This window comes from Andrena cerasifolii, chromosome 6 (assembly GCF_050908995.1).
Source record: "Andrena cerasifolii isolate SP2316 chromosome 6, iyAndCera1_principal, whole genome shotgun sequence".
Taxonomy (NCBI): domain Eukaryota; kingdom Metazoa; phylum Arthropoda; class Insecta; order Hymenoptera; family Andrenidae; genus Andrena; species Andrena cerasifolii.
Window position 1 is genome coordinate 6970881 of NC_135123.1, and position 25558 is coordinate 6996438.

The 25558-nt window shown below is 49.3% G+C and overlaps 1 protein-coding gene across 10 annotated transcripts in view; it reads left to right on the forward strand.

Annotated features, from left to right (window-relative positions):
• Nfi (Nuclear factor I) overlaps positions 1-25558 on the forward strand; it is a 74658-nt gene that overhangs the window by 40094 nt on the left and 9006 nt on the right. For 7 of the 10 annotated variants that reach the window (XM_076814867.1, XM_076814868.1, XM_076814865.1 and 4 more), the window contains 5 exons: positions 5388-5441; positions 5662-5760; positions 10106-10246; positions 13781-13924; positions 25179-25366. In XM_076814867.1, the coding sequence (XP_076670982.1) occupies positions 5388-5441; positions 5662-5760; positions 10106-10246; positions 13781-13924; positions 25179-25366 (626 nt within the window). The remainder of the gene's footprint in view (positions 1-5387; positions 5442-5661; positions 5761-10105; positions 10247-13780; positions 13925-25178; positions 25367-25558) is intronic. The other 3 variants (XM_076814866.1, XM_076814872.1, XM_076814873.1) reach the window with 3 other exon arrangements.

Sequence of the window (25558 nt, forward strand, 5' to 3'; positions counted from 1 at the left end):
TCCTGAGCTCCGCAGCTATATTCCCGTTGAATCTCTGAAGAATTGGGGGACCTGTAGCTGTCGCGGTGTTAATTAAAGGAGGAAGCTGTTATAAATAACTGGAGTAGCCTTCGTTCGTGGATCTGAAATCGTATAGTACTAGCAGAGCACTTAATCGACCTCCCAAATGACCACTTGGATCCTATTATCGCGATCCCCACTTGGTCAGAGACCGTTCCCCAGCTGACTGCTCGGCTCGACCAAAGCAGAGGCTATCCAAGCAGGTCGACGTCTCGCATCAGTTTCGCCCGACAGAAGCGACGGACGCGCGTTCATTCACTCGCACATCCGTCCATTCAAAGTGTCCACGCCGCTCGGCTTCGATTCAAAGTTTCTCGGAACGCTCTGCCAATTTCACCCGGCCGGCCCCCATACAACGGGGCTGGTGCGCCGTGCCTCATGGCGCTGGTTCCCGCGCGCGTCCACCATTCATCGCTGGCACCGCCAACAGGGGACAAAGGCCCCGAACCAAGGAGCCCAGCCGTTTCGCGAGCGGCTCGATCTATAACGATCGCGGCTCCCGATTGGCAACACCTTCGCGACCGCTCCAAGGATCGGCATCGATAATAGTGGATCTTGTCCACCGTCCAAGGCACTCGACCTCTTCGCGTTCCATCAGCCGCGGCGAATTTAAACCCCCATTGAGGATTTCGCGATCGATTCTAGCTGTATAAACCGTAAAGAGGGACACGTTTTACTGCCATAGGACCTAAATCGGTTGAAGATAAAAAGCGGGTTGCTTTGACACCTTGAAGTAGTACTCGGAACTTTGGAGATCCTTTTGGAGCCGCAAGTAGAGTCCTCGGGTTCTCCGAGTCACCCAAAAACCTAGCCGAAAGGAGACTCCACAGAAGCAGAGGTGGTTCCGCGAGGAAGCCAGCTGAGAATGAAAGAAGGAGCCGGAGCACGTGTCCCAGCGACGGTTCATCGACGGTCCGATCGATCAGCTGCCAGAAAAGCCCGCGACTGGCAACCTGGCTGGTTCTTTCATTCGGGGTTTCATCGAACTCACTGACTCAGTCGGGGAACACGTAATTTCCGTGCAGCGCGTCCTGGCACAACCCGTGTCCGCTGCGCGTTGTTCCGCTGGCTCGCAGGCTACGAACCCGTAGCACGCCTTGGCAGCCGGCTTTCTAATGTTTACAGCCGGTTGACGCAAAAATTGGCGAGGCCTGCCGCGGCCACCTACGAGAAAGAGAAAAAAACGCGCGGCTGCCAAGACATGGGGTAGGTTAGGAACTCTCCAGACCGTGCGTCGCCTCGCCGTGCCTCTCTCGTTCTTCATCCCGCTCGATGACACCCTCGATCCGCTCCATCGGGTGCGCGATCAACTTTCCTTGAATTCTCGTTGAAGCTGGTCTTGGTAAATGGGGATGCCGAGCGGAGTAACGACGGCAGAGAGTCGCCGAGGCAGTTCTGGACGCACGAGGAGCCGAGGTGGTCCTGTTACCGAGGGAACTAATTTTCAGAAGAAGATTCACTCCTTGCTACAATTAATTCTTGCGTGATCGTGACGCGTGACAAGGACTCGGAGCTTAGCGAATTTTGCGAAGCGACTTTTCGTGGTCGATTTCCTTTTAAATTGTTAGTCCGGAAATTTGGTGGCTAGAGTAGTCAGGGACAGCTCGTTCGGTTAATTCGCAGGCTAAGTTGCAAGGAGGAAGACCGTCCATCTTGCGAGTGAGGAAGCGCGGAGACGAACGATCAACATCATAAAAATTCCTGGCCCTCTGTAAATATACACAGGCACCACAATAATATAAACTCGGTGGCTGCCAAGGCGTGCCGGATAGTCGAAGGCTTCGCTACTTGGGACCCTTTCGGATTATCCGCCGCGTCGACGTATGCTAAAAGTAGACACTTGCTCCGTTCGTTTCGACTGACCTAATAGACGGTATTATTATAGAAGGGAAGTACCACCGAGACACGGACCAGGGATGCCTAATATTTCAATCCAGCTTCCGACCGGGTTATTCCTTCCCTTCTAACAGCGCTATCGCGTCTAACAACTAATCGAGACAACGTCTTCCACATCTGTTCAACCACCTCCCTCTAAAACAGCCGAACAAATCCCTCCGTCGTTTGTCGAGATGATTTTCTGGGTCAATATTGCATCTTTGACACCATTCTCCTGACTTCGCCTTTGGGATTTCTAGCCTCCCTCTGCAGCCGTGCTGGGTTCTAATAAGCACAGGTGGACTTGCTCCAATTAGTATTCTCGATACCTAGATGACTTTCTTCCCCACGGTTCTGATAATAAAAGAGAGGATGCCGTTCGTTTCGGTCGGTAACATGCATGGACCCTCCGATCTCTGTAGTTAAATGGAGAGGATTATTTCTTTACGAGAATCGAAGAGAGAGAAGTGGGAATAGTCGTTAGTGTTTAGCAGCGAGGAACGGGGCTCTGCGTATTCGCCCTAAGAGCTAAATATCGCCCGGTTGCGTAAGTATCATCGTCTCTTATGAAAGTGTTAGAGAGAGGACAGGTGCCTGCACGCGTGTCGTTCTCGGACACATCGCATTTTCGCGATGCCACCGCTCGCCTGCGAACCGGCGGAGCTCCGTTTTAGTCGGCCGCTTCGAAAACTCGTCGAGAAAAGCCGCCTCGGATAATCCGGCCCTAGCCGGAATAGAACTGTGGGGAGACGTTAGGCCGCGTTTCCAACGCGTCGACAGGCCACGTGGGCTCCTCCACTTCTGTTCCTTCCCTTTTTCGTGAAACCGTTCGGTCATGTTTTCTGACTGGCTGTTCGTTAATGAAAGCGGAGGTCTCTCAGATCTGGGAGCAATGAAAGCCCCGCAGATTTCTTCGGTTTCTTTCCGCTTCTCCGCTCGGCATGCCGTATTTCATCCCCCGCGCCACTATTATATTATTTCACCAAACAATAGAAGTGCCGCCGTATAAATAAATAAATAAACTTGGTCCGAAGGCTCGCGCAGAACGATACGAGCGGGCTTTTCGTGGACGGCCGAGGAAAACGCGCGCGTCCTCGTCGGTGTGGCGTGCACGCGAGCATGTGACCATGCGTGCCGATGTGTGCTCGCTCTATAAATAAATAGTCGACGGACATCTTGTACCGAAGCCTCTCTCTCTCTCTCTCTTCTCTCGTTCAGACACCGTGCTCGCTCGCTTGTATGCTCGATTTTCATTCGTGCCATCGCGAATACCTGAAATGAATATTCTTGTACCTGCGATTAATCCTCCTGCCCTTCTTTTTTCACCCCCAGGATCGTTCGCCCCGTTAAAAAGAGCACCTAGGTTCCCCGAGCGCGAGGCTCTTCCGTTCGGGCAGAGGAGCCTCGGCAGAACTTTTCATTCCTTCCTTCGACCACTCGAGCGGAGTCTCGCGGAACGAGTCAGCGGGTTCGGCAGAGTTTCGTCGGTTGTTCATTCCGCCTTCAGGTATCAGCAATCTTCGCGGATGCTCCCACCTCCTACCGCTCTCGAAACGTTCTATTTACAAGGGGTAGTGAGATCTGTTTAAGATTCCCGTTTTACGAGAGCCAGTTAGAGCAGAGGAGCATTTCCGAAATGGCTGTAAAATGCCCGCGGTAAAGCTGCAGATCACCGTCCTTGACGATCCTCCCCGTGGCGTCGCGGAACTCGCGCGCCGCCCATGGATCACAAAGCGTCAACAGATCCCGCGCTCTATTATTGTTCCAAGATCGTGCCTGCGGTATCTATCGGCCTCCGAAAATTTCTGCGTCGCACGCACACCTGTCGACCACCGGCCAGACTAATTTTGCTGCCCGACCAGCGATCCTTCGGCTCTCGGTGTCGCAATTAAGGGGAAACACCACTGTGACGGCCGGAAAAGTAAGCCAATTTTAAGAATTTTTTTCAGAAATAATTTACAGTTTTCATAGAAAATTTTTATTACCTAATTTTAGTACGGTGTCTTAAGAGACTATACAAAAAAATATAAATAGGAAAACATCCATAAATTATAATATATTAATAAATCTTCTACGCCTCCCCACGCGAGCTGGTCGAAGGTGTAACTATGGAACAGCAGGTCCGAAATCAAATTTAATTTTTTTCCTATAAACTATATGAGTGCAGTTTCCGTTGTACATACCGATTTCTTAAACAAATTATTTTTGTAAAAATGGTGCGCTTTAGAAGAAAAGTTTCGAAAATCCACGAATAAGATGGAGAGTTTTTCGAGTGTATTTAAAAAAATTTCCTCTCAATCAAAGAATCCGTACGTACAACGGGAACTACACTCGTATAGTTTATAAAAAAAAAATGAAATTTGATTTCGGACCTGCTGGTCCATAGTTACACCTTCGATCAGCTCGCGTGGGGGGAGTCTAGAAGATTAATTAATATATTAAAATTGATGGATGTTTTTCTATTTATTTCTTTTTGTATAGGCTCTTAAGACAGTGCACTAAAAGTAGGTAATAAAATTTTTCTATAAAAACCGTAAATTATTCCAGAAAAAAATCTTAAAAAATGGCTTACTTTTCCGGCCGTCACAGTGGTGTTGCCCCTTAAACTCGCGAGTGCGATCTCGGCGACCGGTCGATCTCGCGAGCATCCGAGGCTCCCCTGTCGCCGCGTTGCGCATCTTCTATCGCTGGATCAAGGCGAAGACGAACCGTCTTCGCGCCGAAGGGGACCGCGTAGCGTGAACGGCGACATAAGCCCGAGTCGCAATTAAAAATAACTGCCGCGAGTGAACGTGCATGTTTGTTAACGCCTATTTATAGAGGGACGGTTGGTGTTTGCGACGGGACTCGCAGGTTGCTGTTTAACAGTCGGGGCAGGGGAGGGTCGAGAGCGATTGCGAAAACGAATCTCCTACGAATTTCCATCCGCGTCGAATAAATCCCGTCATCCCTCCGCTTCTCCGCCCCTCTGCCGGTGGACCGTGCGAGCGCGCGCAACCCTCGAGAGGAACTCGAGCACACCGTTCCGGGCTCCCGTGTATTTCGGTGATATGTTGCGTAATGAGATTTGCGTAAGGTGCCCGCGATATAAAACACCGTGTGACAGCGAAGGTGAGATGGGATGCGTCGAGGATGCCGTTTCCCAAATTCGAGGCTCTCGGCTGGTCTAGAGGCTCCCGGAATCTCGAGCTGGGAAACTCTGATCTTCGTAGAACCGGGCTGTGTTTCCCGGGGGAAGCTTTCGCTCGGGCTTGTCTATGGGGGTGAGGTGCTGTATGGTCGAAGCTCTAAACAGGGGCCATTAGATAATTATTTCATAGCGGGGGATGCTTGTGCGCGGGCAGTGGAAACGAAGGTTTTGATCGAAGGGAACACGTGGCTTTCCTATAAATTATACTGTATCCGTTGGCTATCCCACCGTCTGATTCGTGTATCACCCTTTATTGTTACAGAGGTCCTAAACGGCATCTGCAACGCGAGCAAGGAGGAAGAAAGGCGGCGAAAAGGTAACAAAGTTTCCTTAACTCTTCTCCGAGAGCTCTCGTTCGAACGAAGCCGAATAGTAATCGAGAGAATACCGACGCCAGTAACTTTAGACAGACCTAACGAGCCCTTGCGCGCCATTTCATGAACGTACTTACCTCCCGTTGGAATTCGAGGAGCGACACTCTCGAGTTCACCACGAACATGCACGATTAAACATGGTCGACTGGGTTCTGTTCCCAGGCACAGGCTACCACGAACTATATAACGGTGTTGTCTGCAATGACACGATCCTTGCGACAGGTGTCTTCAGCTCCAAGGAGCTCTGGATGCTTTCAAAAGGTACGACGATCTATTTATCTCAATCACGTTCGGGCGATCGTTGCTTCTTGCATGGACGCGACTCGCGGATGATTCCAGGATATCGAAAGTCTCCAGTCTCTCTTTCTCTCTCTCTCTCTCTGTCTCTCTCTCTCTCTCGCTCTCTCTCTCTATCTATCTATCTGTCTATCTATCATCCACTAAAGAACAGAGAATTGTTCGCATTTTGGAAATTCTTTCACGGATGCTTTCGAAAGGTAATCAGTAAATCGACATCTAGAAAACCTTTTGAAAGCATCCTTTCACTAATAACGTTCCACGACGGCGATGCTTGCGGATAGAGGGGTGCCCGAACGACGAGGCTCGCCGCCCACGGAAGCGGGAGAATTGTTTCCGTTATCGAGGGCGTTGTTGCTCCGGTTATCGATAGTATTTTATCGCCAGGAATGTCGACGGTAAACGAACCGAGTGTTATTTTTAGTGGCGGAATGCGATTCGCGGCTTCCACTTGACGGTCAATCCTTTCGACGTGCCTGAGACCACTTCACTGCCTCTTTCAGTATCAAGGACCCGACGAACGTTTCGACGCGCTCCGCCCGTCGCAGTCTCGTAGGGAACTCGCTCGTTCCTACGATCCTTGTCTCCGAAAGGATACCATTTTCAAATGGGTATGATTAATTCCGCACTCTTCTGGCTTCTCCCAGCCACAGTTCAACTATTCGGTTCCTCTGCTCTTCTGGACCACTCGCCAGCCATAGCCACGATAGACAGCTCGACGACTAGCCAAAACTTTGTCATTAGTTTCGCAGGCTCTTCGAGGAAATTTCCCTACGTCCGATCTTCAGCTCCAAAGGGGTGAACCACTTCTTTCCGATCACTCCCTAATAAGGGACAACGGCCTGGATTGCGACCTGCCCCGAGGTCTTCATTTTAGTGTATCGAAGGTTCCTCGCGGTGTATCCGTGTATAGGTAAAGAGGAATGAGATTTGAAAGCCGTTCTGCGACGAAAGGAGCATCGTGGCACGCGTGCATCGCCACTAAATGGAATAATAGGGCAGGGGAGCGCGTATCGAGAAGCGGCGCAAGCCTCGAAACGCCTCGGCGTATGCATCTGCACGCTCTTCCCCTTTCCCCCACCCCCGTCCCTCCGGCTCCTTTTGCAGTTCCCCTCCCGCCTTTCTCCTCCGCGCGTCACCGTGGCAGGAGATTAGTATGCAACCCGGTGTATTAATAGACGGGGAACAATGCTCACGGCCTCAGAGGCTCTGCTGAGAGTGCCTCCGTTGCCTCTCTTTCTCTCGGCCCTCTTGCTGTCTCTCCGCCTCTCGTCCCTCTGCCCTCCTCTCGCTCGCGGGGTGACTGAATCCTCCCGGTGGCTTCTGTCGATCTTCCCGACTCGATCGACCGTCATTTTTCCCCCTAAAAAACTCCAGGCATCACCCGTAATTGTTTCTAATAACGATGACTCTCCGTCTCTCTCGCGACCGACACATTTCCAAAGTCCTTCGGCCCCGTTCGCCATTCACCGACTCCGATATCACGATCTCTCCTGCGAGCAACGAGAACCCGCCCTATAGAGGGTTAACCATCCGACCGGCGCTCGCCCCCCTCCCCGACCCTCGGCAGCCGTGTCTCCGGGAGATTTTTTCAAAGTTCGCCCGCTGCTGGCGAAAAAAACGCCAGTGAATCACGGCCCCGGCGCCGTGCGCGATTTTCGACGAATTTTTTCCGACCACCGTCCCCGCGCCCCCTCGCCCGGATACGTCGCTCCTTTTTCGTCAACAATGCGCCCCTGCACGTACGCGGGCGCATGTGTGCCGGTGGAATCGACGGAAAAGGGTAGGCCCGCAGGGTGGTGACGGTATTTTCCAGGGGCTTTTTTTTCCGCCGATGTCGGGGAGATAGAAAGGGGCGCAATTTCCGCGGCGGGGGTGAGACGGTCGGGTGGATGATGTGAAATAGAGAAGAATATCCTGTCGGTGGTGTGTGACGGGACGTGTAAGACGGGGGTATAATAGAAACACGCTACCTACCGGCGGAGAGGTGGCGATTGTCGCGGCGGATTTTAGTTACGGAATTCGAGGGGCTTGAAGAACGGCTAAACACGGGGGAGTATTGGAATACAGGGGATACGAGTATCCGGGGGAGGAGGAGGAGGTTGAAATTGGACGTTAGTCTACTCGCTGCTGGTTTAAAAGCTGGCGATAATGTGCCGCTGGGACGTTTCTTCGGCGAGGCGTTATTTTAGCAGAGGAATGAAATTCTGGGACTGTCTCTCTTGAAAGACAAATTAACTCGTTTCGCCCGTTCCTGGGGCTAACAGGGTAATAAAGCTTGCTGACGATACGCCACCCCTGCACGTGCACCTGGAACCGTGCAGAGGGTGTTTGTAATTGGTGTCTGAATATTCGGGGCTGTTCTCCGGTGTATCAGAATAACGAGAGAGGAAACACGGAACTGTGTATTCGCGGGCAGCCCTTTTTGTTCAGGGACGCAATTCCATTTGTATAGGGACAGCGGACGGGAGAGCTTAATATTCTTCTGCGCCCTTAAAGAAGCCAATTGATCAACCATTTCGAAACGCCAGCCTCGTCGGGAGGAATAGCAATCGGGGAGTCCTGTCAGGGCCGTTTTCAATGTACGGAGGGTGGATCCGTTGGAGCGGAAGCGGAAAAGCGGAGGACGCGTTACAGGGACGGGAGAGAAGAAGGAAAACAAAACGCGAATGGTTCGGGGCGCACCTGTACCGCGATAGATCCACGTCAGCACACAGTTAGAAATCTGCCGAGCCGAATAAATATCCACTCTTCGAGGCTCTGCTTTTGAACTAATTCTGCGATTAGTAGGTATCCTCTTTAGAAGCGCCAGGTCATTGGGACCGTTGCGGCCTAGTCTCGAGGACAGAACTCCTCTAGCAATCTTTCAACGATACCCGTCGTCTCGTTTATTCTACACGGAAGCTTTCGAACATTTGAGGATAAGGGATCTCGATAGATACTTTATTCTCCGAAGGTACTCGTTGTCTTAGTTCCTGTTAGTTCATTTTACTTACAAATTACCAACAGAGAGCAGCTCTCTGAGTCTTGCTCTCAGTCCGCAGTTCTCAGACTTCCCCGAATCCTCGGAAGGAAGAACTGCTGCCCGAGAATTTCCAAGTTTTTCCCTTCGGTAGCCGTTGGCGCAACCCTTTATTCACAGCGCGGCGCGCCTCATAGAATTTAAATCGCGCGTCACAGGGGCGCAATGACCTGCCCCATTCCTGGCAATAAAATTACTAGACCCAGAAGAGATACAATCGCCGGTGTCGCGTAAATTACGCGGGCCAAAGAAGTCCGGAAGATATTCCCTCGCGGCCCGATGGCGGCGGTGGCGGCAGTGGCGTTGGCCACGGGCGGATGGGTGGTGGACACCCCCGTTGAAGTCGCGATCCGGAGTGTCTCTAGCAGAGAGGGACGCAGCTTTACGAGCGAGTTGCTTACACGGGATGCAAATTCCAGCGGCACTAGCTCAACCTAATTGGTCGTTGACCGTCGTGCACGGGGATCCCTATATTTACGCGTCGCCAACTGCGACAAACCGGAATCCTATTATTTTACGGTCCCGCTGATTCAGCGCAACGTGTAACTGGAGCGTATTCTAATGGCCGGGCGACGATTAATTAACCAACCCCCATCCCCCGGTTCGAGACCAGCCTGTTCGCGCCGCCGTTTTCCCCGAGACTGGAGTCTGCTTTCGATTTCTTGGGACGCGATGCGACTGATCGTTCGTCGAAGGAATTCCGTTCCCGGCGAGGGACTGCGATGGATGATAAAACTTCGAATGGTTCACTTGTTTCGTCCGAGCACTGCGCGTTGAGATGCGTAATGACCTAACGAAGCGGATCAGTCGCGTCGCGTGCAACTTCGTACTTAAGCGTAGTCAGTAACGCATGTGTTGTGCACCATGGAGGATCGATTCTCCCGCCTGCTTCGATGCATCGACACAGCGAAGAGACGCTATTTTATTCTCCGGCCAAACAATTCACGGAACGCCGGGCCGCCTGAATTTTCCAAGATCATTGTCGATGCATCGAATCGAAATTCCGCGAACTGCGCTCCCGAGAGACCCACATTCCTCCCCCGCGGCTCGAGCGGTGCTGAAAGACGCGGGCGGCGGGGAGGGAAGTGGGGAAGCTTCTCGAAGGAAAACGCGCGGAAGTGCGGTTTCCTCGCGGGAATCGGGAGCGCGAGAAGACGACGAAGACGACGACGAAGACGACGACGACGGCGACGACTACGACGACGACCGCGAAGGGGACGGCGAGGAGGAGCGGATGACGTACGAACGCGCGAGGATCCGTAACCGCTAATGTGTGTCTGGTTTCAGCGTCCATACTGCATGACCTCAGCGACATGCAGCCTCAAATAAACGCGATCAAAATAGAGCACCCGCCGTACTACTGCAGCAGCTACACCCCTCCGTCCGCAGCCACGGCCGCGGATCATGCTCAGCCAGCGGCTAGCTTCAGTGAGTTTCAAAACCTCTACGTTTCGCCCTTATTTTTAGTGGACGCGCGCTGTCACGCGGTTCCGCGCGAATCTCCGAGGCGTCGCGACCAGTCGCGGTCCGAGGATCGAGGTGGCGCATCGCGATGCATCCGTGACACGGCGGGCGCACCGTTGGACGAACCGCTCCTTTTTGTGTCAAAATCGTAGAGCTTTTGATAGGAGCCGGATAGAGGGATGATTATTTTTCGAGGCTAAAGCTGAGATGTTGCAGAATAAGGGGAGAATATTGAGAATGTATGGCAAACAAGTTTTGACCTTGAAAATCTACGTCAAACTTGACATTTTCGAAGAAAATTTGGTTTTTTAGGTGTAACGTGTAGTTGATGTTTTTTCTTGACTTGTTGTATATCATTTTGTTTAGATTTTGACGCGGTGAATTCATATCTGTTCGTAGAATTTGTTTAGGACTTTAGTATTCGAAGAAAAATGCGATTTAAGGGGTTGCACTCACCAAGGACGTTTTCGGCAACATGCAAATTCAGCAAAATTATGAAACTCGGAGTGCAAGTAGAGTAGTTCATCCGTAACGCAACCCTATCTTTTGTTGATGCCTTAATGCAACTTTTCGGGGTGAAATCACTCCTTGGAAAAAAATGTAGAATTTTCTTTTCCCTGGAATATCTCGAGAAGAGTAAGAGATATCGAAAAGAAGTCTAAACAGAAGGTACATCGATTTCTTGTATCTGCAAAACCGCGTAAAAATAATTTAAAAAAAATACATATTTTTCGAGTCACCCCCACCACTAACCCTTAAAATTAAGTGTTTGTATTTTGTAAATATGTGCTGAAATTAAACAATACAGCATGTACAAAAAGCGACGAGTCTTGCTAAATTAATTGAAAGCTGTCTAAACTTTATATAAATAATAATTTAAATATGGCTTTTAGAAACCACTTTATTAATGGAAACTACTAAAATGAACTTCAAATTCGATAATAGAGGTTTTATTTGTTTGCCAAACAAAATGTAACACATCAACTATTTATATGTACGAAAATAGATTATCCACAGGTATTTCAGCATATATTTACAAAATACAAAAACTTAATTTTAAGGCTTGGTGGTGGGGGCAACTTGAAAAATATATTTTGAAAATTATTTTTACGCGGTTTTGTAGATATAAGAAAACGGTCTATCTTTTGTCTAAACTTCATTTCGATATCTCTCACCATTCTCGAAATATTCCACGGAGAATAAAATTCTGCTTTTTCTTCAAGGTATATTTTCACCCCCAAAAATTGCATTATGACACCGACAAAAGTAGGGATAACCCCTTAAATCGCATGTTTCTTCGAATTTTGAGGGCCTAGACAAATTCTGCGAACAGATTCGAATTCAGCGCGTCAAAATCTATACGAAATGATAACAAGTCAAAAAAAAACTTCAACTACACGTTATACCTGAAAAACCAACATTTTCTTCAAATATATCAAGTTTGACGTAGCTTTTCAAGGTCAAAACTTGTTTCTCATATATTCTCAATATTTTCTCCTTATTCTGCAACATCTTAGCTTGAACCTAAAAAAAGGTTCATCCCCCTATCTTATTCCTACCAAAAGTCCTACGATTTTGACACAAAAGGGAGCAGTTTGCCCCACTGTGCGGCGCGTTGAGAAACCGCGCGGCTATACTATCATAATAGATGCAGACGTGCGCGGCGACGCTAAGCGCCGTGAATTCGTGCAACGCGATTCGAAGCGCCACGAGCTAACGCGTTTATTCGCTCGAGATATAGCCACGCGAAATGCACTGCAGACCGTTGCGGAGCGAGGCGTCACGGCGCGATGCACCTCGACGCGATACTCGCCCACTGTCGTTGCGCGCAGACCTTGTTTACCGGCCGCCGTTTGCGAAACCGTGATTTTACGATATTTTTATCGTTTTTCCGCGCGCCCACTAAAATTAAACCGTTCGAGGACGCTGGGCTACTATGCGGAATCGGCGGTCTACGACAGTGGCGCGTCGTTCTGCGCGCACCGGAGGAGCACCGCACGGCTCTCCCGCAGTCGACTTTATTAGCCGACGATAGCTTGCTTTCATACTTTCTCGACGTTCGCCTCTCAGCCTTCCTTTCACGCTCCGTGCTCCCTGGAACCCGTGCTTTGTTACCAGCCTCATCCTTCGCGATTGAGCGGACGGTTCATTGATTTCGCTCGATGAGAAACCGCGACAATGGGATCGGCGCGACACGCGTAGCTCGGAATAATTTGTCAAGCAGATAGGCGGAGGCTGCCAGGATCGAATTGGGCGCAGCGGTCGGAGTTTAAGTAACAAATTTGCGGCGGTCAGGGGTCGGGCGTTTTTTTTGCTACCCCCGGTTCAATCTCATCCGGCGGCTTATCGGAGCGTCCTTTTGTTATCGGGATCTACTTTGCTCAGCGTTCTATAGATCATTTTCCCTATATTTCTCCCTTTCCGTTCTCTATTTTCTTTCTATTCTCCGTCGGCCTCCCTTTATCACTCCCACCCCAGCACGCGCCTCCCCCGCCGCTCTTTCCCTCCGCCGCGCCGCTCGCCCCCTCTTAACTCTTTCATCGATCAAACGATAACCCCCCTCCGGAACGGAAGTCCGTGGATGGAGATGAAAAAGAGGAATAACTTCCGGGCGGAGGGTTTTTTTTTTCAGAAAATAAAAAAAAATAGAGACCGCCCGAAGAATAGGGAGCCACGAATATCTCGCAAAGTGTTTCTCGCGCTAATTTCGCGATGGTAAAAAAGTCAGCCCCCTTTCGGGGAAATTCCCTTTGTCCAGCTCCGCTGACAGAACTCTTCGCCCCAACGTTCTCTTTCTCGCGCGCCCATCGATTGCGAGTACGGAACCGCGAATGCTCGATAATCTCTTCCCCCGAGATTGTTGGACACGGAGCTGGGTGTTTCGTAAAGGGGTGCTCGTCCACTTGTCAAACGTCGAGGAACGATCGCGGGATTCCGGCGGGCAAATATTCGCGAGGCAAACAGCGCCGCGTAAGAAGATAAACAGACGGCCGGGGGTTGGTCGAAGGGGTTGAAGTAAGTCGAAAGTTTGGACTTTTACGCAACGAGGGGGAGGGGCTCGCCGGGATAGAGGGAATTTACGGACGGGATAAAATGACCACTTTCTCAGGCAAAATATACACACAGCGGAGAAAAATTCCGGCAATAAGCATACCTGGACCGTGGCCAACCGCATTCTACGGCTCTGCTCCCTTTTTATCATACATACGTTGCCTTTACGGCGGCGACGCCGGGACACTTGATTGACTGTATTGTCGTTAAATTAACGGCCGCGCGTAAATATCCCTCGCCGCTCAACTGAACCTAATTTTATTGCCGCGAAACGGGCGATTTCCAGCTTCCTCACCAGCTTCGCGCGCATGTAAATCCGTGGTCCAGGACCCTGGGCGGTTTCTTGCGCGCCCCTAGCTCTGGGACGAACCCGCCCGAAAACGCCTGGCTGTCCGGGCGTCTCCTCGGCCGCAGGATTGTAATAACTTTGGCCGTTGTTCCTCGCAGGCCCACCGCCGGTGCACCAGCTCATCAGGAACGACAAGACTGAAAAGCCCCCGACGGTTTCCGTTTCCAGCGCGCCAACCTTCTCGCCGGTCCTCAGGCCCGAGGATGGTCATCGTGGAATGGACTCTCCACATTCACAGACGGGTATGTGCCGATGGGAAGCGTTACCGTATCGAACTTTTATCATACAGAAGCTCGCGATAACCTTTCAGACCGTAACGTCGCTGTTTGGGAACCACCGCGGTGAATGGTCCCCGCGAAACGCCTTTCAATGGAGGATCTCGTTGCTCTTTCACAGGCTTAAGATCTTCTAATTTTTAATGTCGCATTTCGCGCAGTCTGAGTTTAATCGAGATGTATGGGCGTGCAATTGTAGCGGTGCTGTAATCGTATATTCAGAAAGTCAGCTTGAATCTGCGAATCTCTCCGCGATGAGGAACGAGATCCTTCATCAAGCAGCGTTAACTGGCAGTGTCTTGACACCTGGACGTCTCTTGGGGAGTGCAAGGGGTAGAAGAGCGATCGGAATAATGATCCCATTTGATCCTACTCTCGAGTTACAATCACTTCGCGTCGAGCCGAGCTCTGACACTTTCTCCGTGGAAAAGGACTGAAAGTGGAAGATTGTGCGGTGCCGTGCTTTGGATAAGAGGACTTAATTATTTATTGGAAGTAGTTCAAGAACACGTAGGATTACTCGACGCGAAGGCGACCACGGTGACTCGAAAACAAGGCCAAACGGGACGCTCGTTCGTACGAGCTCTCTTTATCGTCCTTCTGCCCTGGTTTCGCCCCCGAAGCGACTCCCACGCGTCACGATACACCCTCCACGGCCACCTCGAATTAAACCCACAAATCAAAAGGAACCCTGCCATCCCCTAAAGAAAAAAGAAAGTGACGGAGGCGTGTTTTCTTTCGACTTAGCGATTTAATTATTTGGAGAACTGTAAGTACTCTGCGTATCGGAACGCGCTCTCGCTAGCATACCAGAGACGGAAATCTTCACAGTGATCACAGGCGACGTGTCCGCCGACGAGGATCGCGTCCATGATTCCAGCGATCCCCCAGTTAATCATCTCCCCCTTCGACCCCTTCTTTCTGCTCTCTTTGCTCGTGAATCCCGAGAAAGATCCCTCGACAAAAAAAAGCAGCAGGTGTCGAAGTTGAGGTCGAGCTTGAACTCGCGACAGTGCCGTGCGCTTCACCGTTGTCCGCTTTTGCCTGACGATTTTCACTAACAAACCGCTTAACGTCCGACGCCAGCGAGAAAACGCGCGACGCTGCTGGCCCCCCCCTGGAAGTGGCGTCCGCCCGATAGATCGACGAAACGCCGATAGACTCCGTGGACCAGACGTTGCTCCCCTTCCACCGTTTCTCCCTCGTTCTCGCTGGCTCGCGTCGACGGTCACCGACGACTGATCGATCACCTTTCGTCGATCACCCACGCTGAAGCGTTGTCCCTCGACGATCGAACTCGATGGCACGGGGAACGAGGCACTCCGGGCACTCGATTTCAAATCCACACCATCCGTGGAGGACTTGTTGGACTTCTCACGGATGCTGTGCGCAATTCCTCATCCACGTCTCGGAGAAGTTCGGTGTTGCGAAGCCACCGGGTGCTCCTGCAACGTGGAGCATTAAGCAGCGATCGTGGTCCTTTTGCCCGGGCGCGAGGGGATGATGCGTTTTTAACGCGCGGCCTCGTTGCACCGTGGACCGAGTTCGAGCGCGTCGTCGGCGATCCGGCGCCTCGAATGTGTCCAGTGTGCGATAGACCCAAACTGAGCTCAGCCAGGCATTCATGTAAGTAAATCGATCCTGGATCTCGATCTCTCCGAAGCCGCGAATCGAGCGAAGAGACGCGTAGTGTAAAGCCTGGCGTCTTAACCCGCGCCATGGCTCGCTGACCCACTTCCGCGGACCAACTTACGGATATCTCAAAAATAGAAAGTTCAAGTGAAATTCAGAGGCTGGCGATATGTACTAGAAATTCCTGGAGACTGGCTAGAGCGTCCGAGACGCGTAGGACTGCGGTGCTTGGGTAGTAAGATCGTGGACGAAGCTGAGTAACCAGTTCAATGCGAATGCGTTAAATTAACGATGGCCCGCGGCTGGAAGCAGGTCAGTGGGGCTTGCCGCGATTTTTCGAAACGAAACCGAAGGACGTCCGGGAAATTAACCGCTGCCCTTCAAGGACGAGCATCCTTCAGGCTGCGAGCAACTATCCCAAAGTTTCGTTCGGAGGTCCACTGTTTTTGCGGCGGTGTAGATTCCCGAAGTTCGTCTCTGGCTCGATTCAAGGCGATTCCACGTAGAGGAAACACTGTTTGAAGCTCGATAACAGTGCGGGGATCGGGACCAGGGGATCCGTATCACCAACGTGCGGGGTAGGCTTCGTGCGATCTACGGGATCGATGGTCGTTGGCTGCGCGCAGCTGCAACCGCGATCAACCCCTGATGTCGCGTGAAAATGACGCCGTGATGATCTCTGTTTCAGTCTGAGCCCGAGCGTAGAGAGAAGCTCGCTAACTCGACTTAAAAGGTACTTTGTGACTGGTTATTGACTGTTCTATATATATATACATATTCTATATATATATCCACCTCTATATATATATATATTTATTATACGTATATATACATACGTACGAATTGTACATACGTGTATACGTCTACACGCGGCGGACGCGTGCCGTGCGCGCGGGATTCCGTTTCTACGCGAACGTGTTCCTCGCACCTGCGTACGTGGATCATTTGATGGATCGCGGCAGATCCGAGGTTGCAAGCTCTCAACTACCCCCACCTCACTCCACTCGCTTCACCCTTCTCGGCAGAAAAACAATCACTATGTCGTTACCACATTTGTACAAATAGAAATGGTAGAATAGGAAACCATGGGCGATCGAAAACGAATGAAACAGAGTAAATAAGTATCAGAAGAATTGAAGAGTCCTTGTAGAAAACATTAAGGGACAGAATTTAAAAAAAAATTGTCGGAAGATGTTCTACGGGCCAATGGTAATACTATATTATAGAATTTGATTTTTGGCACTTAGGGTAACTCGGGATAATATGCCACTTCTAAATAATTTTTTAAATAACGCGCAGATGCCGTTACCATCTGCACTAATTCCGTTCAATTTAGTGTAACTGCTGAGGCGACAATAGATTTTGGCTTTTACCTTCTTTTATTTTCAGTCAATTCTGGTTAGTTATAAAAGTATCGTCTTGATCTAATTTCACACTGTAACTAGAGTGCAGATTATACATTTGCGTGAACAGTTATACGAAAAATCAATAGATTATGACAAAGTAGACTAACAAACGAATATTACAACCACTCGCACATCCGTTTACACTATATACTTTTTCAATCCTTTCTTTTATGACCGTGTGGGGTAATATGCCACATGTTTGTCGGTATAATATGCCACAAACTAATATTTTTATAACTCTTTCTATTTAATGCCAGCGAGTTGTTTTTTCGTATTAGCACCATGCCTAAGAAGTATGTACGAACTTCAAACCGTGCTGTTTGGTCAGACGAAAGTTTAAAGGAAGCCCAAGGAATGGCGAAGGAGGCTCGTACTACAATATAGAACAAATTTTGAGAATGTAGATATTTTTTGTGACAATTCCACTGATGCAGAAAATGTGCAACTACTGTGCAATATGTGACCTATATTATTACGATAAAAAAGGACCTAAATGTGACTGGGTAAAAACTACTTGTTGCAAAAAGTGGGTCCATGAAGACTGCGTAGAGATTGGGGACTGTTTAGTTGGTTAGAAATAGCTATTTTTCAAATATATTTTACGTTTCATTGTGTTGAAATATTTCTTATTATTTACTAACAGCTTGAATAGTTTAAAATATTGTTGATTCTGAAAAATTTGAGTGATTAGTTCGCACTTCAGATCTTGTGGCATATTTACCCACCACTTGGGTAATACGCCACTTTCAAGGACTTTTGTATTTGTACATTTCTGATTGAACTATAAAAGTTACATATCTTTAGTTACTAGTCAATATACAGAACTAGTTACACTTTCGTATGGTTTAATCTATTTCCCTGTATCTACTTATACTTCTGAGATATCGCGTTTCAAAGTTAACCGTGACATATTACCCCGAGTTACCCTACAGTGTTTTCTACAAGTCTTCAATTCAGACTCAACGATTCTATGGGAAATTTCAAAACTTGTGCTCTGTCCACGCGAAACAAGGCTTCCTAAACACATATCACTCACAAGAAAGTCCAAGAAGGTCTAATTCTTGACCAACCAGGGTTACCCTGATCAGATACTATAGATCGTAGATAAATCAATTGGAACACGTACGCAGGTGAATGCACACGATCGCGAAGATCGTTGCCTGAGTGACGCGACGAACGCTATTGAGTGTCGGTGGCTCGGTCCTCCGACGGGAACCACCCTCTTGTCGAGGCAGAACACCCCGAAGCTCGTGCCACGTGTCCGTGCACGCGTGTACGTATACACCATGCATCACGATGTCGTATACGCTCGAATATTTTCCTCTATTGCTGTCACGTTTGTCAATTTTCTTTTCCTCCTTTCCAAATCGTTACTTTCTCTCACTCTTATACGTGTCTCTCCTTCTCCTTTCTCTCTTCTTTCTCTCTGTTACAGCGGAGACACGTGCAATCACACGCGCGCGCACCCTCACACACACAGACACACATCGTGCACAAGCCACTTTGCAGAAGTATTCAATTTTTATATCACGAAACACACCGGCCCCGTAGAATATGCTCGATTTCTCTGTCTCTTTCTCCTTTTTATTGTACATTGTCCACCGTTTGGGAGTCGAGGCCCGACGATTCGCGTCTCGAAGCTCCATTGCGATCGATTTCCGCGAGTCTCGCGAGAAAATTGCGCGAGTTTTAGAAGGGCAGGCTTTAGATGGGGTGATTTAGTAGGCCGGCGGAGAGGGGAAACGTCTTAGAGAGGATTTCTCGGAGACTCGGAAGTTTCAAGTACCGTTCCGATTTAGGGACTGCTCGATTTCAAAGCTTCGAGGGGGGCGGGCGGCTGTGGGATTGATGTGTTTTTCTATTTTCGGAGTTTGGAAATTCGGGCTTTCTTGGAAGCGGAGCCCTGTAACTTGAAATTTCGAAATTTCGTACGCTTGGAAGTCGAGGGGATTGATAGCGAATTGAAGATTCCTCCATTCGCGAACTCCGAGGAACTCGAAGGAGAGCATTTCCTTTAGCGAGAGGCAATCGAACTTGCGACTTACTTTGCGAGAAGCGCGGAGAGGGATCGCGGTAGGGGAGGGAAGATAAAATAAAGATCGTCTTGCGAAATCGCGAGCGACGAGGACGCGAATCGTCAATGCGGCTCGAAATTGCACAATCAGCCCCCGCTCTACTCCACCCCCTCGTAGCAGCACTTTATATATTTCTCCGAGTGTGTATTGGTGTCTCCGCAAGCGTCACAGCACACTGGCTTTTTCTGCGCGAGAGGCCAGCCTCTGCACACGAACACACGTACACGGCCGCGCACGTTCGAATTTTAAGGGTATCTTCGACGCAGCTGGGAAACAAATTTTCCTCTGCCCCTCTCCCGAAGCGCCACGAAATCTTCCCTTTATCGTTCGGTTATTTATGAGAGGAGAGCCTCGATCTCGGGATCGAGCTCGGAGAGGGGCGGGTGGAGGCTCCGCCAGCGAGGAAAGTCGAAGATACCTGGCTGGCCGAGGGGAATCACGGCGAAAGGAAAAGGGACACGCTTGGAACGGTGAGAAAACGGAGAGAAACGCAGGAGGTTGTTCGTTTCTTCGCGGCATGCACCGTCGAAGCAATCCTCTCGAATGCCTTCGCTATCGATCTCCACGATGTTTCGGTTCTTCTCCGACCCTTATCTGTTATGTTCCCCTCGATTCAAATAGATCTATTCCCAATCGCGCTAAGTGCAGTGCTTAATTTACAGAGAGTCCGCCCCGCGGAACCTTCAAAACAATCGCGAGCGACTGATTTATCGCCGGCTGGATCTCGACGGGGCATTCCGCCCGTGGAAATTCGATGATCGACGAGTCCCCGCGGGGAATTCCCAGTGGAAAAAATAAAGCGCGAATTAAGCACTGTCCTTTACGCCGATCGAATGCAATGTATTAACAAAAGTGGCACTCTGTTTGTTCCTTGTTTCTGTTTTCCATTTTGTTCGCGAGCTCTCTAGTCTCGACGCTCTTGTTATGGTAGTTGTTGCACCGTGTTGACTTCATCATTGATATATAGGCACATACATATATATATATATCGGTTTGATGGCAGTCCGTTGGAAGTGCTTGCGATGTTCACTGGCGATAAACGTTGCTGCATTCCTTGCATACATAGAGAATTGTACCTGGATGTCAGTACCTCCGGAGCGCGTACTCGTCGATTCCCTCGTCTCGCGTTCACCGCATTTCTTTCGCTTTGTCCTCCTTTTCTTTCTTAAACGTCGCGCGAACCAGCCGCCTTCTCGCGACCGCAGGAGCCTATCGAGCTCCCAAAATTTCAGACTGCCTGCACTCGAAGTTCCCAGAGCCTCGAGAAGTCGAGCGCTCTCGGATCCTTTCCTGCACTCAACGCGGCCACTCGTCGGAATATAAAATTTCCTATTCCACTGGTGCCGCAAGAAATCTCGAAACATCCGTTCAAAGTCAGAACTCGGAGCTAAAGTATCCGCGACGCATCAACCGATAGAGCTGGAACTAGAGCAAAGATAAATCTCCGGAGCCACTAAAGTGATCAATGAATTACAGTAGAATTTAATAGAGGGAATTCTTTGGAATAGAGGGCTATTGTTCGTCGGAGTAACGAAGAACGTCGCCTGGATCTCCCTCGGCAACAGGGCGACCTAAATCTCAGGATCACTCGGGCAATTCAACTTCGTCTCTCGAAGTCAAGCTAATAATCTCGCGTGACGCGTGGGAGTCGATGCGTGGATCCGAGGCGATAGAAATCTGTTCCAAAGAATCTCCGTGCCCTCTCGCGGGTCTGATCCTCTGTCTCTCGATCCCAGAGATCCGCGGATCTCGAGGCGAGAGAGAGAGAGAGAGGGGCGTGAGAGAAAGGGAGGAGAGGGACGAAAGGGGCGGCAGAAGGAAGTGGATTAATCCGACGGTCGTTTTGTCCACCACAGGGGGATCACCGAGAAATCCGCCTGACGTCTGATTGCGATACGGTAAACCGCTACGAGTCACGAGCAACTCGAAGAAAGCAAGGGTGCTCTATACATACGTATACACGTATATGTGTTAGCCCTTAATGAGACGTTTGTGTGTTAGCTCGGTGTTGCATCTCTGTATGTACACATAACACGCGTGCGTGACGATCATTGTAAATAGCCGCGCGCGCGTATATTTGCCGGTAATTACGTCGGTGATAATTATAACGATTAAATAGACGCGCGCGTGGGTGTTTATGATAATCGTTGCTGGTTTTGTGTAGCCGCCTGCAGCTGTGTGCACGATTGTTGGCGCAATGCTGTCGTTGGTAGGCGAGCCGAGATTTTCTTTTTCTGTCCCAGCCTTCCGCCCAATTTCCTCCACCGTCTCTTCGTTTTTGGTTCCCGGACTTCTCTCACGGAGATCGAGGCGAAAGGGCTGCCTTTTCGTTGCGCTCCTGATGGATACAGGTGATTCAATTCCTGATCCCCGAAAGCGGAGTATTGAAACGGGGGCGACGACGCCGACCGTTAATTTTGCGGGGACAGATTTACCGCGCGCGAAGGGTTCGAGGAATTGAACCAACCGACTGTCCGCGCCGTAGTTTCGAACAAGGGGCTCGAAAGACATAGACACCTGTGCTCCATTCCCCTCGCATCTTTTACCTTTTCGTTATCGTCGCTCATGTACTTTGGACGATCGACGAAGCTTGCGCTTTCAGGCATACGATACACATAGTCGAGATCGATTTAGTGAGCGAGAAGTTGCTCGTAGGATCGCGACTTTTCTTTACCCTGCTCCCTTGGCGATCAAAGGCTTATAGATTCCCTGGGTGTTTTTTTTTGGGGAACACCCCGACGAAGAAATTGTGGAAAGTCTTCCAGTCCCCTCTTGGAAAGCTTTCTCACCTTCGCTCGTTAACTGGAACCAACGATTAAAGATGCATCCAACGGATTGAATATCGAGCCACTCGAGGGATATGCCGATCAATAAATACATTTGTGCATTAGAGTCACGGAAGTAGAGGCGGACGACCAGAGTCAGACCGACGCGGGAGTACAATGCGTCCTGTGTCTGACTATCGACTCGTTTGTTCTACTTACCCCGCGGTGCCCCAATAATCGAATTCCCCACCTGTCCTACGGTGGCGTCCGCTCAGCAAATTAACCTCTGCCCCAACTTACGCTACGGTTTCACCTCTTTTAAAAGAATTCTACACCGAGAAGGGCTGCGGAAGCTTCCTCCCGAGCAGGGATTGAAACGGTTCCGAAAATAAATACTAAAACAGTTATGAAGAACCGATATTCTGAATCGTAAAGTCTCAGCCTTCGTGCAAAATTTCTAGCCCTTTAACAAGAAGCTTTTGTAACGAGACCCATTTTATCTCAAGTAAGCGTGGAGCGTTTATTTTCGGCATTGAAATTTATTTTATTTAACGGAAACCTAGTTAATGATATATTAGTAATTCGCTTAAGCCGTAACAAAATTATAGATAATTGAATTTCTTAGCAATATTTCTTGAAGATAAATTCTTAATATGCAGTAATCTGTAAGCGTAATATCTACTTATTTCAATTCCTATAAAACCGATGCGAGAATCAATTCCAGAACCGTTTTAGAACCGATATATAACCGAAAAAATAACTGTTCTAGAACCGTTATAACCGATATAATATCGGTTATAGAACCGTAACCGAAATCGATATACTCAGAAATTTCGGTTCCTTATAACAGTTATCCAGAATATCGGTTCTTCGTAACTGTTTCAAGAACCGAGACCGATATCATAACTGTTTTAAACCCCTGCTCCCGAGGCTTGTCACTCCGAACCGATAAGTGCCTCGAGGATGAAACGATCGTCGACACATCGCGCTACTTCATCCCCATGTCGAATCGCGTACCCGTAGACACCGGAGAGTTAAACGCCAAACAGGACGCTTGTAGAATTTTTTTCAAGGGCCGATAAGTGCCGGGCGCGAAGCTTAAACGCCGCCCCGCGACGAAACCAGCCGAACGAACCACTAATCTCACCGAAATCGTGTCTTTGTACGCCTCTGTATGGAAATAAGTATACTCTGCGAACCATTCCTGTTCACCTGTGTATGTATAGTACTATATGTGTATATCTATATATATATATTTTTCTAACGCCCCCGTTTGCCTGTCCGTCTGACTGACCTGTCTGTTGCCCAACGAAAAGAACGAAAAAAAAAAAAAAAATGAGAGAAACGAAAAAAGAAAGGGAAAGAGACTGACAACGTTCGAAAGTTAGTCGGCCAGAGCCCTGTCCCCCGACAGTCGAAGCGATTCGAACGGGGATTGTCGAGAGATCAGTGGAGAACAAGCACCCCCGTAACGGTAACGAATATATTCGTTCGGGGCTTGGGAACGGACAGACAGACAGACGGACGGCATTTCTTGCTAACTGCGTAGTACCGGTCTACCTGGTAAGCTAGCTGTCGCTGTCTATCTGTCTGTCTGTTCGTCTGTCTGTTTGTCTGTCTGTCTGTCTGTCTGTCTGCCCACCCTGTTACACCCACCTGTTCACGTATTACTATTTTTAAGGGTACGGCCTCGCGTCGGAGGGTGGCCCCGACGGTTCCACGGGGTTGCAGTGGAAAAACCCGAGAAATTCGAGTCGCGTTAGCAGCCGCTTCGCGGTTCCAAGAACTCGGTGCTCCGTTTTCGGGGGGATTCGTGGACTGTGAAATCGAGGGTTGGAGTAGAGTGCTAACGGTGAACTTTAGAAAGCTCCGCGAAGAATTCGGGGAACTCGATAAATTTCGAGTGAACCCTAATTTCCACGAACACCCTGGATCCACGGGGATCGGAGGATCGAGACCGTACCCTCGTCTGAACCGTGCACACCAATAACTATCTCTGTCTCTCACTCACTGTCACACGGCCAATGCTCTGGGTATGTCGTATGCTGGATGAATATATATTAATTACATTGACTTAATTGATACCTTGATTGATTGATTGATTGATTCGATTAATTTGGATACCTTGATTGAACTCTTGTTTAATGCTAATACACACAGTCTGTCTGTCTGTCTGTCTATCTATCTACTCTATCTCTCTTTCTCTCTGTCTCTCTCCGTACGATACTACCTTACTATATTATTACTCTATTGTTGTTGCGATGTTGGTGTTGTTGTTTATACCATATACATATATATATATACATGCATACATGCGTACATATATATATCACGTATATATGTATATCATTGTATTATTGATGTTGATGTTGTTGTTATCCTTGATGTTTCTTGATGTGTTGTTTAATCGTTGTTATCTTGCTGTTTGATGTTTGTTGTTGCACTATATATATCTATATATATATCTCTATCTGTCTACATACCATATATATATACATAATCTATATGTATATATACATACATGTATATATCCACATGCGCGTGATATACGTGCACTCGCGCGCGCGCGCGCGCACCTACCCCTTGCGGTAGCGATCAGCAACGCTGCCTGTTTGACAGTGCAAATTGTTCGCTCGTTCGCGTAGCTCACACAAGTTTAATAACCTTAAAGATTTAACAACGCATCTCTGGCGCATCTGCGCGCGCGCTCGCGCACACACGCGTATATAAATACATGTACATTTCAGCCAGCCAGCCTCACGCTTGGAGTGCCTTATATATATATATACTTAACACGATCGTTATAGTTGGTCGCCCCCCCCCCTGCCCCAACCCCTGAAACACCACTAAAACCACCCCCTAACAGACTTACAGCGGCAATCGTTACCTCTGTTTGCTCCCTCTTCTGCTAAAACTCTCTCGCGACGAGATTCGAGCGGCTAACTTTCCAGCTTCGTTAACGTTCCTCGTCTTAACAATTATTAACATTATCCGCGGGCCGTGCTCTCGCAAAAGTTGCCAACTCTCGATCGATCCGGACGCCTACGTAATCCAGGAGAAATGTACGTAGATATTATCACCGGCGGCGTGTGTGCCTTGCAAACATTTGGGAGTCGAGGTGCGTAGGAGGAGGATCGTTTTGATGGGATTTCTTTCATCCACGCAATTAAAGAGATTCGTCGGAGAGGTTTTATGACGTTGTAGAGGCGAGAGGGGATTGGTCTGCGAAGGGGGTGCGATACGGAGCCGATTTCCAGGAGGATCGTCGGGCTTAGGGGGTGGTTATACGTGGCACCCCGGGCGAACGGCGGACAGTCGATGACAGTGGTGAATTGTGTTTCAGGATTGCACTCGCCTCACGAAGGACTGGCCGGTGGTTCTGGTCAGAGTATGTCCGGCCTCGCCTACTACCAACCGGAGCACCCTGTGTCCGCGGGGGTGGTGAAATACCCCGAGAACGGTCACGACACCCTCTCGGATTTCGTGACGTTCGTCTGCCAGGAGGCCGAGAATACCCAGCAGCTGCCTCAGGTAGCTCCCGGATCCTTTAAAGCCGCCACGTTGCTGTCCTTCGTTAAAGAAACCCTCGCTCTGTTGTACCTTCGTTGACGATTGGTTTTGAAACATTTCCTTTGGGGCGGAACACCGCTGTGACGGCCGGAAAAGTAAGCCATTTTTAAGAATTTTTTTCTGGAATAATTTACAGTTTTCTTATCAAATTTT